This window comes from Chlorocebus sabaeus, chromosome 21, assembly GCF_047675955.1.
Source record: "Chlorocebus sabaeus isolate Y175 chromosome 21, mChlSab1.0.hap1, whole genome shotgun sequence".
Taxonomy (NCBI): Eukaryota; Metazoa; Chordata; class Mammalia; order Primates; family Cercopithecidae; genus Chlorocebus; species Chlorocebus sabaeus.
This window is the reverse complement of record NC_132924.1, coordinates 103,077,279-103,101,284: the sequence shown is the minus strand read 5'-3', so window position 1 is coordinate 103,101,284 and position 24,006 is coordinate 103,077,279. Positions and strand designations below refer to the sequence as shown.

Below are 24,006 nucleotides of genomic sequence, written 5' to 3'. Positions count from 1 at the left end.
GTCATATGACTACATATACAGGTTCACATTTTCCCTTTGAATTCTCTGTGCTCTTCCAGCCCTTCAGAAAAGTCTTGATATACCTATACAAACTTGTCTCGCGGTGGTTTGGGGAACATGGGGTGGGGCGGTGAGAGGGAGTGTGGGCTGCCCGGCAGTTGCTCCCTTGCTGATGTCTTTGTGGAGGGAGCAGCGTGCTGGTGAGGGAACTCTTGTGTGTCCAGGAGTTCCAGACAGTGAGCAGATAAAGAACCCACAGCAGAGTGGGGGTGGAAGGCAGATGACTCACAGATATTACAGAGAAAAGCTGAGCCTGGTGGGGGTGGTGGAGGTGGGTAGGACTGACGCTTCTGTCATACAGGTGCGCTCACGTACACACAAATTACCATCAGACAATCAAGGTGGCCTTGAACCAAATTGATTTGGATAAGATTTATTGATCAGATTGTTTTAGAAAACCAACAGCAAAACACTGACAAGGTACATAAATACAGATTGGACATTTTAGGGTAAATTCACTATATTTCCTACTTGCTTGTAGGAAACCGAGTAAAGTGGAAAAGCTGTCCTGATCATATGGCATGCACACCAGACTGCAAAAGGACGTCCACACTATTTAACAGGACTGTGGCAAAATAGCTTTAAAGTAAGGCGAGCATTGTGTATGGCCCAAGCATACCCTGTAGGAAGAGCAAAGCTAGGCTCACCTCCCAGAGACTGCATCTCAGAAAGAGGCTTCCTTTCTTGCCTATGTTCTTCCAGGAAATTCGTCATTGGCAGGTGCTTTTCCAGGGAGATGCCTGTGCTCTCCCTGTGCAGACTCTGTGCACAAGGAAGTGGCTTTAGAGAGTGTGTTTTCTGATGCCTCCTTTATATTCTAAATGTATAACTAGTAAAATAACAATTACTACCGCTTGGTGAAATTGTTTTTTGTTTTTTTTTTTTTCCTGAAAATTGCCTCTGACTCCATCCTGTACACTGACTAAGCAGGGCCCTTAAAAAACCTTATAAAAAGTTTTTGTTTTTGTTTTTCAAATTAAAAACATGAAAATTACAATAAAAAGATGGAACTACTTTTGTAGCACAACTCAGAACTTCTGTTCATAACACCAGACTAGGGAAGAGGTCGCTTTTGGCTGAATCTAATGATCTTAGAAGGGAAAGGCCATTGCTAGACAGGATTTAGTGGCAACGCACACGGACGTCCTAGAACTCTATGAAACCTACCTCAGGCCCTGCGGGTGCGTCTGGAGTTCCAAGGCCTTTGGGGAACCACAGCAATTTCAGCTAACAGTGACCAGTTTTTAGAATGGAGCTTATAATCAGAGGACCATAAACCTTCATCCACCCTAGAGCTCAATGCCAGAAAAATTAATACAAAAAAATAAAGGAAAATAGCTTTTTGTGCTACATCAGAATGCTGGCAGGTAGACAATTCAGTAACTTGTGCCACTTTCTAAACATCTGTAAGACCACAAAAAAAAAAAAAAATTGGTTTTACAGAATACTAAGACCAACACAGTCTTAGAGGATCATTCAACCTTTCCTACATGCCAAGTTGTGTGATTGGAAAATGGAGGACATCTTGCAAGATTAGAGGAAAAGCAAGTATTTATCAAGAGCCAAATAAATGTGTTCAAATAATGGAATTTTCTCTGTGTTGCACACAGCTTTTCCTTCCCATAGGTACTAAGAGTTCTTTGGTGGTTAGAGGAGAGATGGCCTGGAGCTCAGGGCAGGAGATGATGCTGAAGAGTTACATCTACTCAGGATTACCACCTGTGGTTCCTAATGTCAGCATTCAACTCTAATTGTTCAGACTGACTAATTACAGGCAATCAGCTGCTTATATGGTCACTGGTTGTCAGCTCCTACTGATTGTTCCTTTTCCTTTTCTAACTACTCATTAGCCCCATTCCATGGAAAAACAGGTGCTTAGAGGAAAGGATAGAGAGGAAAAATAAATGTAAATGAATCTACTGTTTGATAGAAAAGTTGATTCACTGATTATCTATGGATTTCAATGATCTGTGCTTTACTCTTGCTACTGGTGGATAACCAAAGGTCACTGTTAACCTATCTTTTGCTTAAAAATGTTAATATGCTTATTACACTTTAAAATCTAGCTATGTAAGGACATGAATGGCTTAAAGCAAATTTTTACATCGTGTCATTATGGCCCTGAAAAAAGGAGATTCTGCCAATGGAAAGGGTTTTGTTTAGCCCCTGAAGGATAGTTAAGATTTCAATTTATTCTGTGTCAGTTTATAGTTTTTCCAGGATGTGGAAAATATTAAATGAAGAAAGCATCATTTTCTTCATTTAATAAAGTGTCACATTCCCAGATAAATTAGTATATACATGGGAGAATGGATAGTGTTAAATACTAGGTTTTAATTCTCCATTTAGGAAACTCCTTACAGACGGACTTCCTTGTTCTCGGGCAACAAAATGTAAGACATGCAAACATGAGCTAGTGCAAAGATGACAGGGAGAAAAAAATCTCAACTCTAACACACTTAAAGAACAATGAGTCTCTAAGAGTTCCATCTTGGAGTAAGAAAACATAGACTTGAAAATCCAGCTTTACCATGAGTTGGCTTAAGCCAGCTGATTACATCTAAAATTCTTGGCATAATTTGACCCTAAAGTAACAAGCTCACTTCCCCAAGACGCAAAAAAAGTAGTCTACCTGCTTTATAGTTACACCCTATATATAATCTGTATATATCCATATGTTTCTACATATTGCACTTAAATTTACAGGACTGTAGTAAGACGGCTGGGAGTACCTCCAAGAGGCAGAGAAGCAGCAGGCATAAACTTTCCTAAATCAAGTAAACAGTGTCAGGAATTTTGAGTGCTGGTTATAGGTATCCTGAAATGCCTGATGACCCCTATCTAATTTCTAGTTACCTACACTTAGTCATTCACACACAGTCATTTGGCATCCAGAACATGTGCACATGTGTGGTTCTATAGCACTCAGTGCTGGTCATACCACGTCATTTTTACTAGTGTTATATTAAAAGAAGACACTTTAGACCAAGGATATATACTTTTATGAAAATAAAACACACAGGTCTTCGATGTCAGGCCTCCAAGGTCTACCTCAAAGAAGACTGCCCTCAGGAGGCTTAACAAAGGATGCCAGCAAGTGTGGATGGAACCAGACCACATCTCTCTTCAGCTCTCTGGTGTAGCAGGGCTAGAGACTCGCTTCTATCCTAAGGACCATGAAAGTCTAAGCACAGAGGCTGAGCATTCAGTTTTTGGTCCCTGTATAAATCCAGGTCAAAAATCCTCTTGCCACCCTAGACAGCCTGGCTTGTTCAATTTGGGATATATTTCCACCAAATACCCAGAGGCCAGGCTGGAGTCATGCAGCAAAGCTCTGTTTTGGACTGATGGAGCTGCTCAGACTGGCTTGCTCTGGGAGAGCACAGAAAAGCAAGCCTGGCAGTGGTGGCAGGAGGTTAAGGGCTACACAGACTGGTAATGGCAAGATGTGGGAGGATGGGCCCCTAGAGGAGCTGCTCCTTTTCCTGCCTCTCTCCCACATTCCTCACTCCCCAGAAAGGACTCAAGTTCACAGGTGCGGGGTTATTATAAGACTTCCCAGAATACAGGCTCCAAGAACTCAACCCATCACAGAGGGGATGGTATGATAAGGCCTAGAAATCAGGAGCATGTCTGGAGGCCGCGGTTTTCTCTTCCCCAGAACTGAACACCAGATGGTAACTTTTTAACTGTAGCTCAAAGGTCATTTTAAATCCACATATAAGCTAAAGAGATCCCTTCTGAGATGAAGGAAAAAGAATAACTTTAAAAGCTAGGTGAAAAAAGAGGCACTTAAAGGAAAGGTGTGTTCTAACTCTCCCATGCAAGTCTCCTGCTGTGAGGTGGCCCCAGGAGGACCAGCGCTGCCCCTTGCACGCCTTCAGCACCTTGAGTACACCTGCGGCTTACACGTGCGCATAGTGAGCCTCTTGCTCAGCTCCCCTAGCAGCCTGATGGCAAAGCAAGTGAAAATTTATGTCATTCTTTTTAGAATTAAAAAAAACAAATCAAACCAGAACTGAAATTTCACACACAAAAAATGAATGCTACTCAGTTTCATTCCTTCCTCATGCTAGTTTTTAAATGATACTTGGTTCTTCAGGAAGGATGACCTGTGGCTTTACCCCCAAGACCTTGTATCCAATAACTAGACAATTACTCACAGCACCATGCACATTAAAGCAGACAGAAAAGAAGGCAACAAGCTAAGGGAAAAATCAAGGACCAACTGCTTGAGAAAATGGCAGGTACCTGGCCCAGAGATTAGAAAAGAAACAAGTTCTCAAAAGGAAATGGCCAAGATGATAGCCAAAGACCATAGCCTGAGCGGAAGCCAAGTTAACAAGCCCAGAGGATGCAGGTTTTCTCTGCCTGGCTCTTCCCTGGCCTCCCTCGGGAACTTGTGTTCATGTTACACGGCATTTACACCACATATTTAGGGTCTGCAATTCCCCATGAAGAAGTCAAAGAGATATTTAAAACTATTCATAAGCATAAAAGAGTTTCAAAACTGCCAGAATGAAGAACTTTGGCCACCACAAGTGTTTCTATTTGAAACATTCTTGATGCTATAATTTCTAGAGCAACAACAAAGAGCACAACCACAACACACATGAGTCCTTTGACAGCCAACTCTACCCACTGCTGGCACGGTGAGGATGAGAAAGAAATCACTAACCAAGAGGTGCTGGGCTGCTTAACCTTCCTTCAAAGCCAAAGGGTAGGTTTGAGTTATCTATGCAACAAGATGGCAACCACTGCTGCCATCAGACCCAGCTACTAGTCAATTAGACACATCTTGAAAACACTAAGTTAAACATCTAGGTTTAAGTATAACCTGCAAGATTCCCAAGGTTAGCCTTCTCAGCTTCCCCTAAACTTGTGGTTGTTGCTGTTGCTAGATGTAAAATTTTTTAATTTCATTTTTGTTTATGTTGATGATGTTTTAATTTCTAGAACATTGTATGACATGGAACTGTTCAGAATTCCTTTAAAAATGAATCTGTCTTGATTAAAAACATTATTAAGGTACTTTCAGGCTTTCCCTTAACTCCATCGAGAAGGAAGAGGGAGTATGTGAGTACATGTGCATGTAATGGGTCAGGAGGAAGAGAAGCAAAGAAGGAAGCACGTGGGAAAGTGAGATGTCCATAAACTGAAAAACCAATTTACAGAAAGGCATCTGATGTATTTTCTAAATAAGGCCTTGATCAGGGTAACCAAACCTCTTTGTAGCACATTCTACACTGCCCATAAATAAAGGAGTCTCTTTAAATTAACATTTCCAGTATCAATGAACAGTCCAGAAATCCTCATTTCAAGCGTTCGATGAGTCCCTGTGTGAGTCCAAGATGCAGAAGCTGTGTTCGGGAGAGGTTTGCAAGGTTAGGGAAGGCCGCAAGCAGCTTCTCCCATGCCAGTTCCAGCAGGCTAGGTACGACCAGCCAGATCTTAAACAATGACCCAGTCCGTTTGTTTTCATGGATGTTCACCACTCCTCCATGAATGTACATGCAACCAGCCTAAGAGTGGTCAAAAGAGGACAAATTCAAATGGGAGAGAAACATACAAGGCTGAAGACTCAGCGGGGAAAGAGCACAGTAGATGGAATCAAACTGAAATGAGACAAGAATTCCTCACTGATCCCAATATCATGTGGAGATCAAGAGGGTTTAAATAACAAATTACTAAGGGAAAAACTATATATATATGATTTTTTTTTTTTTTTTTTTTGAGACAGAGACTTGCTCTGTCGCCCAGGCTGGAATGCAGTGGCACGATTTCAGCTCACTGCAAGCTCTGCCTCCCAGGTTCACGCCATTCTCTTGCCTCAGCCTCCTGAGTAGCTGGGAATACAGGCACCCACCACCACGTCTGGCTAATTTTTTTTTTGTATTTTTGTATTTTTTGTATTTTTTTTCACCGTGTTCGCCAGGATGGTCTCGATCTCCTGACCTCGGGATCCACCCACCTTGGCCTCCCAAAGTGCTGGGATTACAGGCGTGAGCCACGGCACCTGGCCTATAACTATGAATGTTTTTTACTTCAACAACAAACAATTTCACTATTAACTAACATTAAACTAAAACTATATTAAGTGTCCAAAATGCCAAATGTTGGTAATACAAAGATGAAAATAAAGGCCATCGCTTCAAGAAATGAGCGGGACCTTCAATAATATGGTATCAAGGGGGCAAAACGATTCCACCCTCCCAGGACACCTTTGACATCACGGTCAGGGCCGGAATGCCACAGGTAGCATTTCTCTTACATTTATGTTATTCTCTCAAATTTGGGTGTGATGATTTTTCTCCTCTTCTCAAGAGGATGGCCTAGCTTTGGGAGGAAGTGTTAAAAATACATTATTAATAATCTAAGGTTTGCCCATATCTGGTTTTTTTTCTTGCTAATATCTCTAAAAAGATTTCTTTATCATCTGTAACTACATAAGGAAGATATGAAAATAAAAACTTACTGGTGTAACTGCTGCACAGTGAAAATAAACTGGCTCTGGCATGGTAGCTGGGAGCTTCACCCATTGGAAAGTCTGCAGATTCAACTTCCAGATATCTCCCAGGATCACCTCTCCATTATAGCCCCCACAAATAAATACATCTATGAAGAAAAGAGAAAGCCAAGATCACACAAAGGAAAACAGCCAAAACTATGGAGTGTTTTAGAGTAGGTCACACAGCCAGCTGACATGCGGCCAGTGAAGTAGATTGCCCCATGACACAGACGACTTCTGCTGTGCAGCCTCTCATGCTGTTGTCTTGTCCCTCAATAGAACTGAGACGCTAGCTACGTCAGGGTATTCACTGGGACTAAGGATGCAAGCCTCTAGGGAGCCTTCACGTCAAGGTTTCCAAACTCAAACACATACCTACAGATTCCAGGCACAGAAAGTGAATGAGCAAGGGGTCTAGGGAAGGTAAACAGAAGGCTCAGGAAAACAGACAGGAATGCTCATGCTCTAAAAGAGGTGACAGCTATGCAGCTACAGCTGTTTGTTACCATAAGAGACTTAAGGCTGGCAATTGCCAGATTGCCCATTTTTTTTCAAGGCAAGCTTGGAAATCTGGATGTTTTGAAAAATGAAATATTTTGATTTTTAAGTTTTGGCTACTAATTTTTTTTTTTTAAGAGACAAGGTCTCACTATGTTACCCAGTCTGGTCTTGACCTCCTGGGCTCAAGTGACCCTCCCGCTTCAGCCTCCCAAAGTGCTAAGATTATAGGCATGAGCCACCACCCCTGGCCTCAAAACAATTTTTAATACATATATGAGCCAAACAAAACACATGTGCAGGCCACCAGCTTGCAAACTCTTCTTTAAATAATGTCCTGGAAAGACCATACATTTATCTGTTCATAGAGTCTAAAGTCTCTGAGGAGGAACGTTCATTGCAGTATTCAGTTTAGGAACACAAGAGAGGCTCTTCCAAGCTTTCTTCAGCTAAAAGAGGACAACAAACTGAAGCTCTGTTTGATCTGTACAGTTATTAGGAATAATTTTCCCAAAATGAGAGGTGTGGGTTTTCCAGTAAAATCAGTTCGTTATAACTAATTAGACAACTTGTAACAAAGGCTATGTGAACCTTCAAATGAAATGCCTAGAACTAAGGTTGAATTCTATTTGTATGGTGCTTGGCCTCAAAGAATTAAATGAATAAATTTCTTAACTCAGGTCTAGACCAAGTTTAAGCCAATATTTAAGCTATAAAATGCACTGGAAACTTTTTTGGCTAGGATTCAAGGAAAACCTAAAGTACAGTTCCATTCTCAGAGAGAGAAATGTGAGCAATGTCATTATCTATAAATTTTATCCAGAAAGCAGGAGCACAATAAAAAATCCCTCTGAACTAGAGATGGCAGAATAATCCTAGTTATATCTGAACTAAGTTGCTAAAAGCATACAGGCTATCTAACTCATTTATACATACTTTCCTCCCAGAAAAAATTTAAGAGCTATATCAAATGATGAAATAAGTTGTAAATTAAAAGACAGGAAGGTTATCCAGAGAGGAGTCACTTATCACATTTAGTTAAAGTAGCTGCAGCTGCTTTCTGAAGCCATACAACGCCTTTGTTGTAATATGGCCAAAGAATGAGCTAAGAGTTCCATTTGGCATCAGAGAGAGAACAGAATCAACTTTATGAAATACCACTCTGAAGGAGTTATTACAATTTTAATACAATGTTCGCTGAGGTCTCTACAGTATAAACAGTCAAAATTATTAGTATTAGTCACTGTAACCACAGACATCTGTTGAGGTGTGGGATGCTGGAAGATCAAGTGCTAAAATAAAAGCTTATTTATCACCATTTTCTGAGTTCTCTAATAACTGAGGGAACCCAAACACCATACTAGTTTACATGATGAAAATGGCTGAGAGAGGCATCACTATGAATTTCCCTTTAAGTTTAAACTACCAGAAATAGACTTTTCTCAAAGTTATGAGCCTCTTTTGAGGGGGCTATCTTTAGGAAATAAGACATTTTCAGAAGATACAATTACAGAAATGGAAGCAAAACGTTATTTAGAATCCTTACCATTTTTTATTTGAACACAACTGTGACACCTTCGGGCTGCAGGAAAGCCTGCCAAACACACAAACACAGAAGTTCCATTACTTACAGAAAGACTGGGAATCACACTGATACAACACAGTGAAAGACATACTATGTGTAACTCAAAACAATCCCTTTGTTGCATGTTAAGCAAACACTGACTAGCCCTTCCACTCCCTCCGTATTTCAAAAGCCATCAGGAGTCTCATCATAACAGTACAATGCTAAGGTGCCAGAAACAAAGGGAAAGGACAGGAGTTGCTAGTGGCTTTCCCAAGCCCTTTTACCCACACAGAGATACGTAGATCTTTATTATTTATTTAATTTAGAGACAGGGTCTCACTCTGTTGCCCAGGTTGGAATGCAGCAGTGCTATCTTGGCTCACTGCAGCCTCCGCCTCCTTGGCTCAAGTGATCCTCCCACTTCAGCCTCCTCAGTAGCTGGGACTACAGGTGCACACCACCACACCCAGATAATTTTTTGTATTTTTAATGGAGACAGGGTTTCACCATGTTGCCCAGGCTGGTCTCGAACTCCTGGGCTCAGCCTCCCAAAGTGCTGGGATTATAGGCATGAGTCACCACACCCAGCTGGTAGATCTTTATTTAGGCTCCAATTTCTTATATCACCCATATTTCTCAGCTTCTGCCAAACAACTTAATAAAGAGGATTAAAAGTCTCTTTCCTCAATCACTAAGGATAATTACTTGTGTGTGTGTGGTTTTTGGTTTTTGTTTTGTTTTGTTTGACAGCAAGACTCTGTCTCCCAGGCTGGAGTGCAGTGGCGTGATCTTGGCTCACTGCAATCTCTGCCTCTGGGGTTCAAACAATTCTCCTACCTCTGCCTCCCAAGTAGCTGGGATTACAGGCACATGCCACCACGCCCAGCTAATTTTTACATTTTTAGTAGAGATGGGGTTTCACCATGTTGGCCAGGCTGGTCTCGAATTCCTGACCTCATGATCCGCCCACCTCGGCCTCCCAAAGTGCTGGGATTATAGGCGTGAGCCACCACGCCCAGCCCTAAGGAATAATTATAATTGGACTAAGGAATACAAGTATTTTCTAATACCAGTTCAACAGATTTTTCTTTTTTTTTTTTTGAGACAGGGTCTCACTCTGATGCCCAGGCCGGAATGTAGCGGCTCAATCATGGCTCACTACAGGCTCTATTTCCCAAGCTCAGGTGATTCTCCCACCTCAGTCTCCCAACTACCTGGGACTATAGGTGTACACCACCATGACCAGCAAATGTTTTTGTATATTTTGTAGAGACAGGGTCTCACCATGTTGCTCAGGCTGGTCTCAAACTCCTGGGCTCAAGAGACCTGCCCACCTTGGCCTCCCAAAGTGCCGAGATTAAAGGCGTGAGCCACTGCACCCAGCCCAACAGATATTTAACTTGCCATATAACTCAGTAAAATTACTTTTTCCTTCCAAAATGAGTAAAAGTATAATATATGTTTGTTAAAGATAAATTAATCAATACTTTAAATTTACCTATTTTTTCATGGGGTTTTGTTGCAATTTCCTCCCATGCATTCGTTTCAAGGTTGTATGCATGGATCTTAGAGAAAAAAAAGAACATATACACATACATAAATAACTGTAATTTTAGCTAGCCTGAAAATGGATTTTTTAAAAACAGACTTTGTTTTTTAAAGCAGTTTTAGGTTCATAGCAAAACTGAGCAGAAGGTACAGTGATTTTCCATATAGAAAACTGGACTTTTAACAGCAGTAGCCTGCGTAAACATATATTCTTAGTTGAAAAGTCTTTCTTCTTTTCTTTTGCTTTTTTCTGATCTTTCCAAATATATGGGAAAACATTAAATGGGGCAGTTGAAAATTAAACACATATATGATTTCGCTTTTTATTTTATTTTTTATTTTTTTTGAGATGCAGTCTCTGTCACCCAGGCTGGAGTGCAATGGCACGATCTCGGCTCACTGCAACCTCCGCCTCCTAGGTTCAAGCGACTCAGCCTCCCGAGTAGCTGGGATTACAGGTGCCTGCCACCATGCCCAGCTAATGTCTGTTTTAGCAGAGATGGGGTTTCATCATGTTGGCCAGGCTGGTCTCAAACTTCTGACCTCAGGTGATCCGCCCACCTCAGCCTCCCAAAGTGCTGGGATTACAGACATGAGCCACCACACCCAGCCCACTTTTTTAAATTCACAGAAAAAATGAAGAAAAAGGTTGGAATGAGAAGCTGCAGTACATGTGATTCTTGATTTTCTTCTGTATGTTGTTCTGCAACTTCCACATTTTCTACAAGGGGCATGTATCATTTTTATAACAGAAAAAAGCAAGTGTTTGTAAGGGAATGTGGGAATTCAGTTTTGACAAAAGTTGAAAAAGACCATTAAGGTTCCAAGCAGCCCAGGAGCTCTACAGCCTAATGTAGGTTTCCCCTGGGATGTGTGACTATGACATTTTAGAAATGCCACAGGGATGGATGAATAACAGCCCTTCAGAGCTCAGCTTTCTCAAGTTCGTGACGTGCAACCCTAAACAAGCCTGTTCTTTTTAGATACACAGCAGTGATGATGATGCGGATGTGACATTCTGAGAATGCTGCTTCCAATTCTAATTAGTTGCTCCATTCAAGCTACTATGCATTCCTTTTAGTCACTTTCCTCATCCAGCATAAGGGGATAATTTTCACAAAGTATTTTCAGTGTGTGATAAATAACACCTGTCAACTGAAAGCATTTTGGGGCACAGGGTTCAACCTTATAATATAAAGTGCATCCAACACAAAATAGGCGTTAATGAGGAATGTGCTCAAAAATTAAAATATCTAAAATAACAGAATTATCTTGCTTAGTTGACACATGCCTCTTTCTATCCTTCTCCCTCTCCCTTTTTTTCTTTTTTAAAAAATATACCTTGTTTAAGGAATATGCTGTCCAGGACGTACCACCTCCCAAGATGTAAATCCTCTGCCCGTCATGTGCGATTTCATGTCGGTATCTGAAAATTTACAAAAAAATTCATTTATAATTAAGTGAAAAATGATCTACCTAAGATTTAGCTATAAGGATTTTTATTACATCATTATTTATAATAATAAATTATTGGAAATAACCTAAGTGTTTAACAATAGTGAATTGGTTATATGACTTACAGAATATACATAAAATGGATTAGTATGCAACCAATAACAGAGTAGGTACCAGATGGTGGTTAATGCATTGAGAACTTTTTTGTGTCATTTTTAAAAATAAATTGCATTAAAAATTTATAGATATATAAATATATACAGAAAATGGCTATTAGGATATAATCCAAAACATTAAACCTGGTTATCTTTGAGTTCAGACTTGGATTTTTATTTTCTTCATTTTGCTAATTTGTATTTTGTAGATTTTTCTATAACCTTTTGTGATAACTTTGTATAAAGGGGAAAATATTATATAGTTTTAAAAAGTGATCTACCTACATTTAGAGACCTTAGACTATGAGTTTGCAAATTAAGATACTTATTTAGCAGAAAATTATGCTACATAGAACTGTGGATATAATATAAAACACCTCAGAACTTTCATCCAGGCAGTCTAGCTAAAAGCTAAAATAATTTCTAATATGTCCATAAAATGACTCAAAGAAAGCAACCATGTAAAAATGCTTTGAAAACTTAATGTATTTCCTTCTTTACCTGAAGGCCTTGTTGCTGAAAAAATAAGCGACATCAAAATCATTCCAGTAAGAGGCCAACCCCCAAGTCCTCTTATGTGAAGTTTTACAGTGATCAGCCCACTAACAGGCTGCAATTAAGATAAATTCTTCCTTAGCACCTATATGCTATTTTGTTTAAAGAGGCAACAAAGAGACACTGGATTCATCTAAACAGAGTTAATAAAAAATGTTTTACTGTCTTTGCTTTCAAACTGGAGGGGAAAAAAATCTCTTCAAGTGTTTTAGTGAGTTTAATTCTTTCTTCTGTTTTTTTTTTTTTTCAAGACAGAGTCTTGCTCTGTCGCCCAGGCTAGAGTGCAGTGGCACGATCTCAGCTCACTGCAACCTCTGCCTCCCAGGTTCAAGCGATTCTCCTGCCTCAGCCGCCTGAGTAGCTGGGATTACAGATGCCCACCACCATGCCCTGCTAATTTTTGTATTTTTAGTAGAGACGGGGTTTCACCATGTTGGCCAGGCTGGTCTCGAACTCCTGACCTCATGATCCACCCACCTCAGCCTCCTAAAGTGCAAGGATTACAGGCCGCGCCCAGCCACAGTGAGTTTAATTCTATGAAGAGGCAACTGCTATTAGCAAAGAAAAGTGAAAGATATAGATCTGCTACTAGAAGGCAACTAGAGAGAACCATGTGATGTTTAACACGGCACTTAAAATGAATGACCTTCCATCCATCCATCATTCATCACCCATCCACCCATGCAAGCTTCCTTCCATCTATCCAATCAACATTCACATTCACTGTGGGGATGGCCCTGTGCCCTGTACTGATGATATGTCTGTGAGAGAATGAGGTAAAGAATTCTAATATGCAAGTTAAGAAGGGAAATCAGGCGTGGCATGGTGGCTCACACCTGTAATCCCAACACTCTGGGAGGCCAAGGGCAGGCAGATTGCTTGAGCCTAGGAGTTTGAGAAGCAGCCTGGGCAACATGGTAAGACCTCATCTGTACAAAAAATTAGCCAGATGTGGTGGCACATGCCTGTAGTCCCAGCTACTTGGGCGGAGGGCTGAGATGGGAGAATACCTTGAGCCCAGGAGGTCAAGGTTGCAGTGAGCCATGATTATGTCACTGTGCTCCAGCTTAGGTGACAGAGTGAGACCCTTTCTCAAAAAAAAAAAGGGAAATCAAAAAGTAACTGGACAGTAATTGTTTTGCCTATAATATGAAATTTGGTTATAGTTGCTACCACTGGTTTCTTTTTCAAAGTGTTACTACTATCTTCCTAATGCAGAAAGACTAAATATAAGAGGAAATGACATGGAAAAAATTCTGTAGTTTAGAAGGAAATACTATTTCCTCACCAGAAGAACTTTTTTTTACTATAGACCTTTCTTTACTACTTACCTGAGATCTAACATCCAACAGCCAGTTAGTTACTCTAACTGGAGCCAAAGGGTTTTCTTCATATTGCCAATAGTCTGAAAGAGGTCAAATGTTAACATGAAAGAATAAATATGCTTGAATCCTAGAACCTCACCTCTCTTCTGGTAGATCACAGGATAGGTTGTTTGGTTTCAGTTGTGTCCACTCTCTGGTATTGAGATCTAACTTGTGCAGGTCTGTGCTGTAAATATAGCCGGTTGTCCCTCCAAAGACATAAAGGGAGCCATTGATGATGGCCATAGCCTGGATAACAATGAAAGGTGAATAAGACCGACTTGTTAACACTTGATTAAAGAATGTAAACTTACCAGACACCTCCAAATCAAGTTTTATGAAATTCTCTTGTACTTTTTAATCTCTTAATGTATCAGACTCTTAAAAGAAGATTTTAGAGAACCCAGAGATTATTTTAAGAACCTGGAGAACACCTTTGGAAAGGAAAGCTTTACTCAACTGGAAAGCAAGTCCTACCTGCCAAGATGATTCTTAAGGGTCCTGGCTGACCAAATAATTTCTAGCCCATGGGCATATACAAGCATTTCCGTTGAAAGCTGCTTCTCCCTATGAGCAGTCTGAAGTAAAATGCTCTCAAGAAGCAGCAGATATGAAAATAAGCCACCGCAATCTCCTAAGCAGAAACCCTAGTTAGCAGTTCAAGGAATCTGACGTTTTCCAAAGGACTCTTTTCAATGAAAGTTTCAGTCATTGTTATGGCCACTTCTTATAGTTTAAATGCCTCCTGTGGAAGCAACAAAGTTGTCTAGTATGTGCTCCTTTGAAGTTAAGCTCAGAAGCTGTTTATCAGTACTAATGCCGGCAAGTCAAGAAAGAAGTCAAAGCTTGGTTGTTTTAAGCTTAGACTCTCAAAGAGTCTCTCATGTATGGTGGGTTGCTCCCTATCTTTCTGGATATAACTTTTCAGACCTAAGGTTTGAAGTGCTGGAACCTAAACTAATCTCTACAAAATGTATGTTTTAGCTCAGATCCACGTAAAAGTTTCTTCACCAAGTGTTTTCTCATCTACTCAAGAATCACTCTAAAAATGACCAGGACCCAGGCCATAGTGGAGCCCAATCTCTCACTGGAGCTGAGGGTGGAGGTGGAGGTGGGGTTCTAACACTTAAAGGAACTTCCATACAGGTCTATATCCTGACCCTAAGTTGAATTAGAAACAGAAAGTGGGGAAAAAAAAAAAAAGGAAAGAAAAGAAAAGAACAGTACATGGCAAGTAACCAGATTTACAAATTGTAATTTCGTATCAGAACTAAAAAATCAAGTACTAACCACAAATAACTCTTCTCCATTAAAATAAAATGGTAACAATTACAAATATTCTAACACCGTCCCCAGACTAGAAAAATATGAACAAATACACCATGACTGGCCACAGATTGGTACCTGTCCATATATACGACTGGGTTTCTTCCCCCGGCAGCTGAGCAAAGCCCATCTCTTATACTTCACATTACACACATGGACGTCATTGCCGTTGCTCTCTCCAAATGGGATGCCCGTACCTCCAAACACTAACAGGTTGTTTCCATGCAGCACAACTGAGGAAGGAGAAGCACAAGTTCCATTCACAAATGGCTACCTGCAATGTGTTCCCACATACACCCAGAATATCTGAGAAACTAACACATATCTGCTTTAATGATCTCATAATATAGCTCAAATCACTGACATCTAACTAGTAGCTGAACGTACCAAATCTGAAAATCTGAAATCTAAAATACTTCAAAATCCGAAACTTTTTGCGCACCAACAATGATGCTTAAAGGAAATGCTCACTGGAACATGTTGGATTTCAAAGTTCTGGATTTGGGATGCTAAGTACAATGCAAATATTTAAAAAAAAAAATCTGGAATGTAAAACACTTCTGGTCCCAAGCATTTCAGATAAGGGGTACATGGCCTATACTACAAAGTTCTGCAGAAAAAGATCGAATATCACTATATGGGCTCTATCATGTAGTTCATTGGTAGGCATATATGACATATTCAATACATATTTATGGAATTCACTAAATACTCTGTATAACAATATTGAGTTGTATGAACTACAGTCTACCCAGTATACCACTGCTGCTCAAGACAGTTCAAGTATGCAGCAAAGTAGAGAAAAATGAAGCATCATCTTTGCCTTAGCAAAGACCCAAGGGGACTCCAAATAAAGGGATTAAAGGGACATTCTGTTTTTGCCAGGAAAACGATCTCTACATTTAAAATTATGATTTCTGTCATTTTAATGCTCTACCAGATAAAACAAAACATACCAATATCCAGCAGGCAACTTTGGTGTTCTTCCTCCTGTAGCTCTTTTGTTCCTGCCACCACACACATACATACACACACACACGTACACACGTATTCTCTTCACTCATACATACGCGCTCTCTCTCTCTCTCTCGAAACAGTGCTCCTATGTTATTTCAATGGCTTTTTTTTTTTTTTTTTTTTTTTTTTTACGGAGTCTTGATCTGTCGCCCGGGCTGGAGTATAGTGGGTGATCTCAGCTCACTGCAACCTCCACCTCCCAGGTTCAAGTGATTCTCCTGCCTCAGCCTCCCTAGTAGCTGGGATTACAGGTGCCTACCACCAAGCCCAGCTAATTTTTGTATTTTTAGTAGAGACGGGGTTTTGTCACATTGACCAGGCTGGTCTCAAACTCCTGACCTCAGGTGATCCACCTGCCTTGGCCTCCCAAAGTGCTGGGATTACAGGTGTGAGCCACCACGCCCGGCCGGCCTTTTTTTTTTTTTTTGTAACTTTTTTTGTTTGTTTGTTTGAGAGGCAGGGTCTCGCTCTGTCACCCAGGCTGGAGTGGAGTGACACGATCACAGCTTACTGCAGCCTTGACCTCCGGGACTCAAGTGATCCTCCTGCCTCAGTTTCCCAAGTAGCTGGGACTACAGGTTTGTGCCACCACGCCTGGCTAACTTTTGTATTTTTTTGTAGAGATGGGGTTTTGCTATTGTTGGCCAGACTAGTCTTGAACTCCTGGGCTCAAGCAATCCACCCACATCGGCCTCCCAAAGTGTTGGGATTATAGGGGTGAGGCACCACACCTAGCCTTTATTTATTATTTGTTTGAGTCGGAGTCTTGCTGTGTTGCCTAGCTGGAGTGCAGTGGCATGAACATGGCTCACCGCAGCCTTGAATTCCTGGGCTTAAGCGATCCTCTCACCTCAGATGTCCAGGTAGCTGGGACTCTATGTACAGGCCACTATGCCCAGCTATTTTTTTTTTTTTTTTAAAGAGGCAGGGTCTTGCTACATTGCCCGCGCTGGTCTTGAACTCCTGGCCTCAACTGGTCCTCCCGCCTTGGCCTCCTAAATTGCTGGATTACAGGCCTGAGCCACCACGCCAGCACTTATCAGTGATCTTTGATGTTACTATTGTAACTGTTTTGAGGCGCCATGAACCATGCCCGTATAAGACAGTGAACTTAATCAATAAATGCTGTGAGAGTTTTGACTGCACCAATCAGCCATTCCCTCATCTTTTTCCCCTCTCCTCAGGCCTCCCTATTCCCTGAGACACAAGAAGACTGAAATTAGGCCAGTGAATAACCTTACCTCTGAGTAATAAAGTGAAAAGAAGAGTCTACCGTATCTAACTTTAAATCAAAAGCTAGAATTGACTAAGCTTAGTGAGGAAGGCATGTGGAAAGCAAAGAGGCCGAAAGTTAGGCCTCTTGCACCCAACAGTTAGTGCCAAGTTGTGAATGCAAAGAAAAGCTCTTGATGGAAATTAAAAGTGCTACTCCAGTGAACACATGAATGATAAGGAAGCAAAACAGCCTTATTGTTGATAGTGCAGAAAGTTTAAGTGGACAGACGATCAACTACAACATTCCCTTCAGGCAAAGCCTAATTCAGAGGAAGGCCCTGACTCTCTTCGACTCTATGAAGGTGGGGAGAGGTAAGAAGCTGCAGAAGAAATGTTGGAAGCTAGCAGAGGTTGGTTCAAGAGGTTTAAGGAAAGAAGCCATCTTCAATACATAAAAGTACAAAGTGAAGCAGCAAGTGTTGATGTAGAAGCTGCAGCAAGTTATCCAAAAGATCCAGCTAAGTGGCTACACTAAACAACAGATTTTTAATTTTTTTTTTTTTAATTTTTTTGAAACGGAGTCTCACTCTTATTGCCCAGGCTGGAGTGCAGTGGGGTGATCTTGGCTTATTGCAACCCCCACCTTCCCGGGTTCAAGCGATTCTCCTGCCTCAGCCTCCTGAGTAGCTGGGATTACTGGCGCCTGCCACCATGCCCAGCTAATTTTTTTTTTTTTTTTTTTTTTTTGTATTTTTTATAGAGACAGGGTTTCACCATGTTGGCCAGGCTGGGTCTCAAACTCCTGACTTTGTGATCCACCCACCTCAGCCTCCCAAAGTGCTGGGATTACAGGTGTGAGCCACCATGCCCGGCCTCTTTTTCTTTTCTTTTCTTTTTTTTTTTTTTTTGAGACAGGGTCTTACTCTGTCACTCAGGCTGGAATGCAATGGCATGATCACAGCTTCTGCAGCCTCAACCTCCTGGGCTCCAGCCATCCTCCCACCTCAGCCTCCCAAGTAGCTGGGAATACAGTCGTGCAGCACCATGCCTGGTTAATTTTTGTATTTTTTGTAGAGAAAAGGTCTCACTATGTTGCCCAAGCTGGTCTTCAACTCCTGGGCTCCAGTGATCCTCCTGCCTCAGCCTCCCAAAGTGCTGGGATTACAGGCATGAGTCACTGTGCTCAGTGAAAGTGGTTTCCTGAGATAGAATCTACTCCTAATGAAGATTCTGGGAACACTGTTGAAATGACAAATAAGGATTTAGAATATCACATAAACTTAGTCGATTAAGCAGTAGCAGGGTTTGAGAGGATTTGACTCCAATTTTGAAAGAAGTTCTACTCTGGGTAAAATGCTATCAAACAGCATTACATGCTACAGAGAAATCTTTTGTGAAAGGAAGAGCCAATTGATGCAGCAAACTTCTATGTTGTCTTAAGAAACTGCCACAGTCACCCCAGCCTTTAGCAACGACCACCCTGGTAAGTCAGCCGCCTCCGACATCGAGACAAAACCCTCCACCAGCAAAAAGATTACAACTTGCCGAAGACTCAGTTGGTTGTCAGCACTTTTTAGCAATAAAGTATTTTTAATTAAGGTATGTACTTTTTTAGATATAATGCTATTGCACACTAAAGAGACTAGTGCATAGTGTTAACATAACTTTATATGCACTACGAAACCAAAAACGTTGTGTGACTCACTTTATTGTGGTGGTTTGGCACTAAACCCACGATATCTCTGTATCGTGGTATGCCTGTACTTTGCTCAATAGCTATTAAGTGTCATCGTCCTAAGCCCCATTTGTTGACCTTCTACTACATTTTGCCTAACATATACGTGATACTTTATATTGAACCCTCTAGGATATTATTAATCCCATTTTACAAGTTAGGAAATTAAAGCTAAAACTCACCTGACAAGCTGAATTCAAACTCAGGACCCAAATAATTTAGAATCACCATGTTATGTTATTACCCCAGTAAAAAGCCTATCCACCAACAGGGCAAAATCACAATACAGTGTTATAAATTATTAACAAGGAATATGGGACATTGAACCTGGCTTCTCAGACATTTCATAAAGTCAGGAGTTACGACCTGCTTGCACTCACGTGACATAGATGCCAATTCCCGGGGCATGTAGCCATCTGTGCCCATCTGGTGCCATACTCCTGTAGCAAAATGATACCTCCAGAGTTCCCTGAAGAGAGGATAGTCTTCATTATCAGGCCCTCCCGATTCATCATAATCTGGGTTATAACCTCCAAACACATATAGGTTGGTATTATCTGCCACGCAACGATGTCCACTTCGTGCTGGTGGAGGTCTGTGGCCTAGGAGAGAAGAGGACAGTTTTCCACAGGTGTCCTACCAGTTTAAAAGCACAAACAAAATTAGGTAACAATCATTTTAGCCTTAAAAGGGGATCAGGAAAGATTTATAACATGGATATACTTCTTATTTGTTTAGATTTATAACATGAATATACTTCTTAATAACACTTCTTATTCACACATACTACTTAAGATTTTAAGGAGCTAGTCTCTACTTCTATTTTTTATGACTACCTTCAGATTTTGATAACTGTAAAAAGCATGATAAATTCAAGAAAATGGCTGATAACTAGAAATTTTCAAGAAAAGGAGGAGGAAGGGTTTAATAATCCAAAAGCTAACAGGACAAATTTTCTAATTTCCTCAGAGGAGAAAAAAACACAGGCCAACTAAATTAAACTGTGAACATTAGAGAACTAAATAAATATAATCACGAATGTGAATGAGTCATGTATAAATAAAAATACACACACATAAAATCTATGAGTTTTCCACAAGATATAATTATACACTTAAAATGAAAACTGGCTGTTAAGGAGTTACAGTAAAATTTTGACTTTAACATCCTGGATTTATGGTGGTTAACAAAGAGTCTCCTTACATTTATCTTAGAGAGCATCTTTCATCCTATTAAGAGTTTTACTAAGAAAAGCTGTTTCTACAATTTATATTTGAAAGTGTCCTGAAGTCTAAATTATATCAACTTTTTTTTTTTTTTTTTTGAGACCAACTCTCACTGTCACCCAGGCTGGAGTGCAGTGGCGCGATCTCAGTTCACTGCAACCTCTGCCTCCCAGGTTTAAGTGATTGTCCTGCCTCAGCCTCCCAAGTAGCTGGGACTACAGGTGCCCGCCACCATGCCTGGCTAATTTTTGTGTTTTCAGTAGAGACGGGGTTTCACTATGTTGGCCAGGCTGGTCTCGAACTCCTGACATCAGGTGATCCGCCTGCCTTGGCCTCCCAAAGTGCTGGGATTACAGGCGTAAGCTACCACGTCCAGCCTCAACTAGTTTACTAAAAATTACTTCAAGGTTATTTTAGAGTAAAAAAAAAAAACACAAAAAAAAAGCTTATTATAATTTCTGTTATCCTTAAAATGTTTGTACCAATCTATACAAACTCTTGCCTAACTTTAGAAACAAAGATGCTTAAATACATAGTGGATGGAATAAGAAGCTACTATAGTTGTGACCCTAAAGATGAATGTACTTTTATATGTTGGTAATAGATACTAGTATAAAGTTAATATTTAGGACAACACTAGACACCTAATAAACATGTTATACAAACATTTATTACCAACCTAACATAGGCCTTCTATATTTGCTTTTTAAAATCAAAATCTCACTTTCTAAGGTTATATTTTTAAACAAGAGCTGAAATTGTGCACAGATTGAGAGCAACTAAAAAACAGTGAATCACTGAGTCACTGACGTCCAACCTGTTAGTCGTGTTTGAAAGTCTTTGATGGTTCCTCACCACTCAAGTACCAAGTCCCCTGCCCAACATGTTAGAGCTTTTCTCCTACTAACCTTGTCCTACTGTCAACTTCTCACACTTCTCTCTGCCTGGGAAGCCCAGAGTTCCTCCCCTATACCTTGGCCTAGTCTACCTACCTACCCATGAATCCCTACTTGTGGAAATACCTAAGTCTAGTGCACACCACCCTTCTCATCAATAAAACCCTAGGACCCTTCCAGTTCAGTACCATACTACTCATATATTAGTGTATACATATACAATAAGATCACACCTTAACTATGTAAATACATGAATATCAGACAAACTATAATCAGTTGGCAAATTTATTGAGCTATGATTTGCCTTAAATGACGAACTCAGTTTCTCTTTTTAGGACTCTTGAAACAGAAAGTGTGGTGTGGAAGAAAAAATAAGAGCTCCTATAAATGTCTAAGTTTGAATCCAGATTCTTTCTAATTGCTACTTTGAGCAAGTCACTGACCTTCACTTAGTCTCAGCTTCCTCATTTGCATATTGGGATATTATTACTGCACTTCAAAGATTTGTTAGATTTGTCATGTTGAAACGTTTATTGGCTTACACATGTAACTTTCTAGGAGGCTGTGAGCTATTTGAGGGAAAAGGAATACATTTGTATTCACCTTTCTATAACCAAGCCTCGGGCACACAGCAAACACGAGATAAACGGGAAATCAACTTATTTGGCATTTATTTTTCTCTATGCATTTTGTCAGTTTGTTTTTATTTTCCAAATAGATTATAAGCTCCTCAAGGGCAAAGATCATGTATAATAATTATCCTGTATCACCCACAACACCTAAACAGTTGGAGATCTGTAACAGGTACTAAAAGTTTGATTGACTTCAACATCAGGCCAAAGTAAACAGTGACAGGGATGATTAAAACAGTGTCCAACTCTCAGTGGACTTTGATATTATTTATGCCTAAGAGATACACGGTTTAGGGAATGGGTGTTGGATTACGCAATCTTCTTCTCAAGACACAAATGCTTCTTTCTAAGAATTAGCAAGACAAACTTAAAGAAGAAATCTAACAGAGTTGCTATGGTCAGCAGACAGCAACTCTAAAAAATCTCTGTCATTTGCTGTATTACCTGAAGCCAACAGATAATTTTTAAAGCTGCTTTTGGGCAAATATGAAAAGAAACGCAGTCTATTCTACATTTTTCTCTAAATGGCTGTACAGCAGGGAAGGTAATGTTACAAGTTTACTGCCAACTATTTCCGTGACAAATATAATTCACATGGATTACACAGTTGAGGGGTCTGTGAAAAGATGGTTTCGGGCCGGGCCCAGTGGCTCACGCCTGTAATCCCAACACTGTGGGAGGCCGAGGCAGGTGGATCATGAGGTCAGGAGATCGAGACCATCCTAACACAATGAAACCCCGTCTCTACTAAAAATACAAATTAGCCGGGCGTGGTGGCGGGCACCTATAGTCCCAGCTACTCGGGAGGCTGAGGCAGGAGAATGGCGTGAACCTGGGAGGCAGAGCATGCAGTGAGCCAAGACTGCACCACTGCACTCCAGCCTGGGCGACAAAGTGAGACTCCATCTCAAAAAAAAAAAAAAAAAAAGTTATTATTGGACACTGGCTATGTAGTAAGTACCATGTACTGTGCTAGGTGCTGGGGTACAATGATAAGGCAATGACTACCTCTGTCCTCGGGAGCTTACAGTCCAGCCTGCACAGCCCAAGTCAGTAGCCATGAGCCATAACACATGGCTCCCGAGCACTTGGAATGTGGGTGGTCCAAACTGAGCTGTGCTTCACATGGAAAATACTCACTGGATTTCAAAGACTTAGTACCCAAAAATGAATGTAAAATTATTAGTTTTTATATTGATTATATGTTGAAATAGTATTTTTAATATACTGGGTTAAATAAAAATATTAAAATTAATGTTACCTGTCTGTTTTACTTTTTTAAATGTGGATACTGGAAGAATTTTAATTTTGTAGTTCACCTATTTCTGACACAGTGCTGATCCAGCCCAACTGTTGGCTTCTGTTAATAATTTCATGATCTCTGCAAATCACATTTTTGGGTAAAGAGCATCTAATCAATATTTGATAAATATTAAACATCTTGTCAAGGAATCTCATAGCTGAGAGTAAAAAGGCAACTCCTCTTTCTCTCTCGCCAGTAACTACAGATTTCTTTCTCATATTTATAGCCCAGGAGTGACTAACATATTAAAAAGTCATTTCATTTTGGATAAACCATGGGAATTTGTCTGGGTTAATGCCACAGAGACTAAGCATTAATTTTTATTAGGCGAAATATAGCACAGGCTCCTCAACCTTGACAAAACTGAAACTGTGTTTCAGGCTCTAAAGCAGCTCTCTAAATCCTCCCCCAAATTCTCCATGTGCAAATCCCATTTTCCTAAAAATTACTTGCTGCTAATAAAATCTACCATAGAATTGGTTTACCTGATTCAGGAGCTCCCAGTGGAAAATGTAAAAGCAAAAAATCAAAACAGAACCTGTATTCACAGGTAAACATTTAATATCCAGAAGGGAACATGAAGCTAAAGGATTATGTCCCTGTGAAGTCTGGCCCATCCTCTCTTCCATGTCACAAGGAGTTGTTCTTTACCCCAGGGAGAAAGCAGGAACTTATAGTAACCAGGGAAACGGGTTTTAGTTTCTAGTCCAAAGGCAGAAAGAAGCTAGCTGTCTGAGATAATGCGACAGAAGGTTGTTTCCAACATTTCCACTATTACAAATAATATTGTAACAAAGCTTCCTCTACATATATTTGTATGCAAATGTATGAGAATTACTGGAAGTAGAATTTCTAGGTCAAAGGAATATGCATTTAAAACTTTTTTAGAAAAAATAAAAAATACAAAACAAAAATACGTGTATAGATATAATACTGTTATAGGGCC

At 40.3% G+C, this 24,006-nt stretch overlaps 1 protein-coding gene across 4 annotated transcripts in view; it reads right to left on the bottom strand.

Moving 5' to 3' along the window:
- Positions 1-417: 417 nt before the first annotated feature.
- KLHDC10 (kelch domain containing 10) overlaps positions 418-24,006 on the bottom strand; it is a 68,461-nt gene continuing 44,872 nt past the window's right edge. For all 4 annotated transcript variants that reach the window (XM_007982904.3, XM_007982905.3, XM_007982906.3 and 1 more), the window contains 8 exons: positions 19,384-19,605; positions 15,115-15,269; positions 13,811-13,959; positions 11,523-11,607; positions 10,132-10,198; positions 8,613-8,660; positions 6,536-6,675; positions 418-5,582 (listed from right to left, as the gene is read on the bottom strand). In XM_007982904.3, coding sequence (XP_007981095.2) covers positions 5,373-5,582; positions 6,536-6,675; positions 8,613-8,660; positions 10,132-10,198; positions 11,523-11,607; positions 13,811-13,959; positions 15,115-15,269; positions 19,384-19,605 — 1,076 coding nt within the window. In that variant the 3' untranslated portion in view covers positions 418-5,372. The remainder of the gene's footprint in view (positions 5,583-6,535; positions 6,676-8,612; positions 8,661-10,131; positions 10,199-11,522; positions 11,608-13,810; positions 13,960-15,114; positions 15,270-19,383; positions 19,606-24,006) is intronic.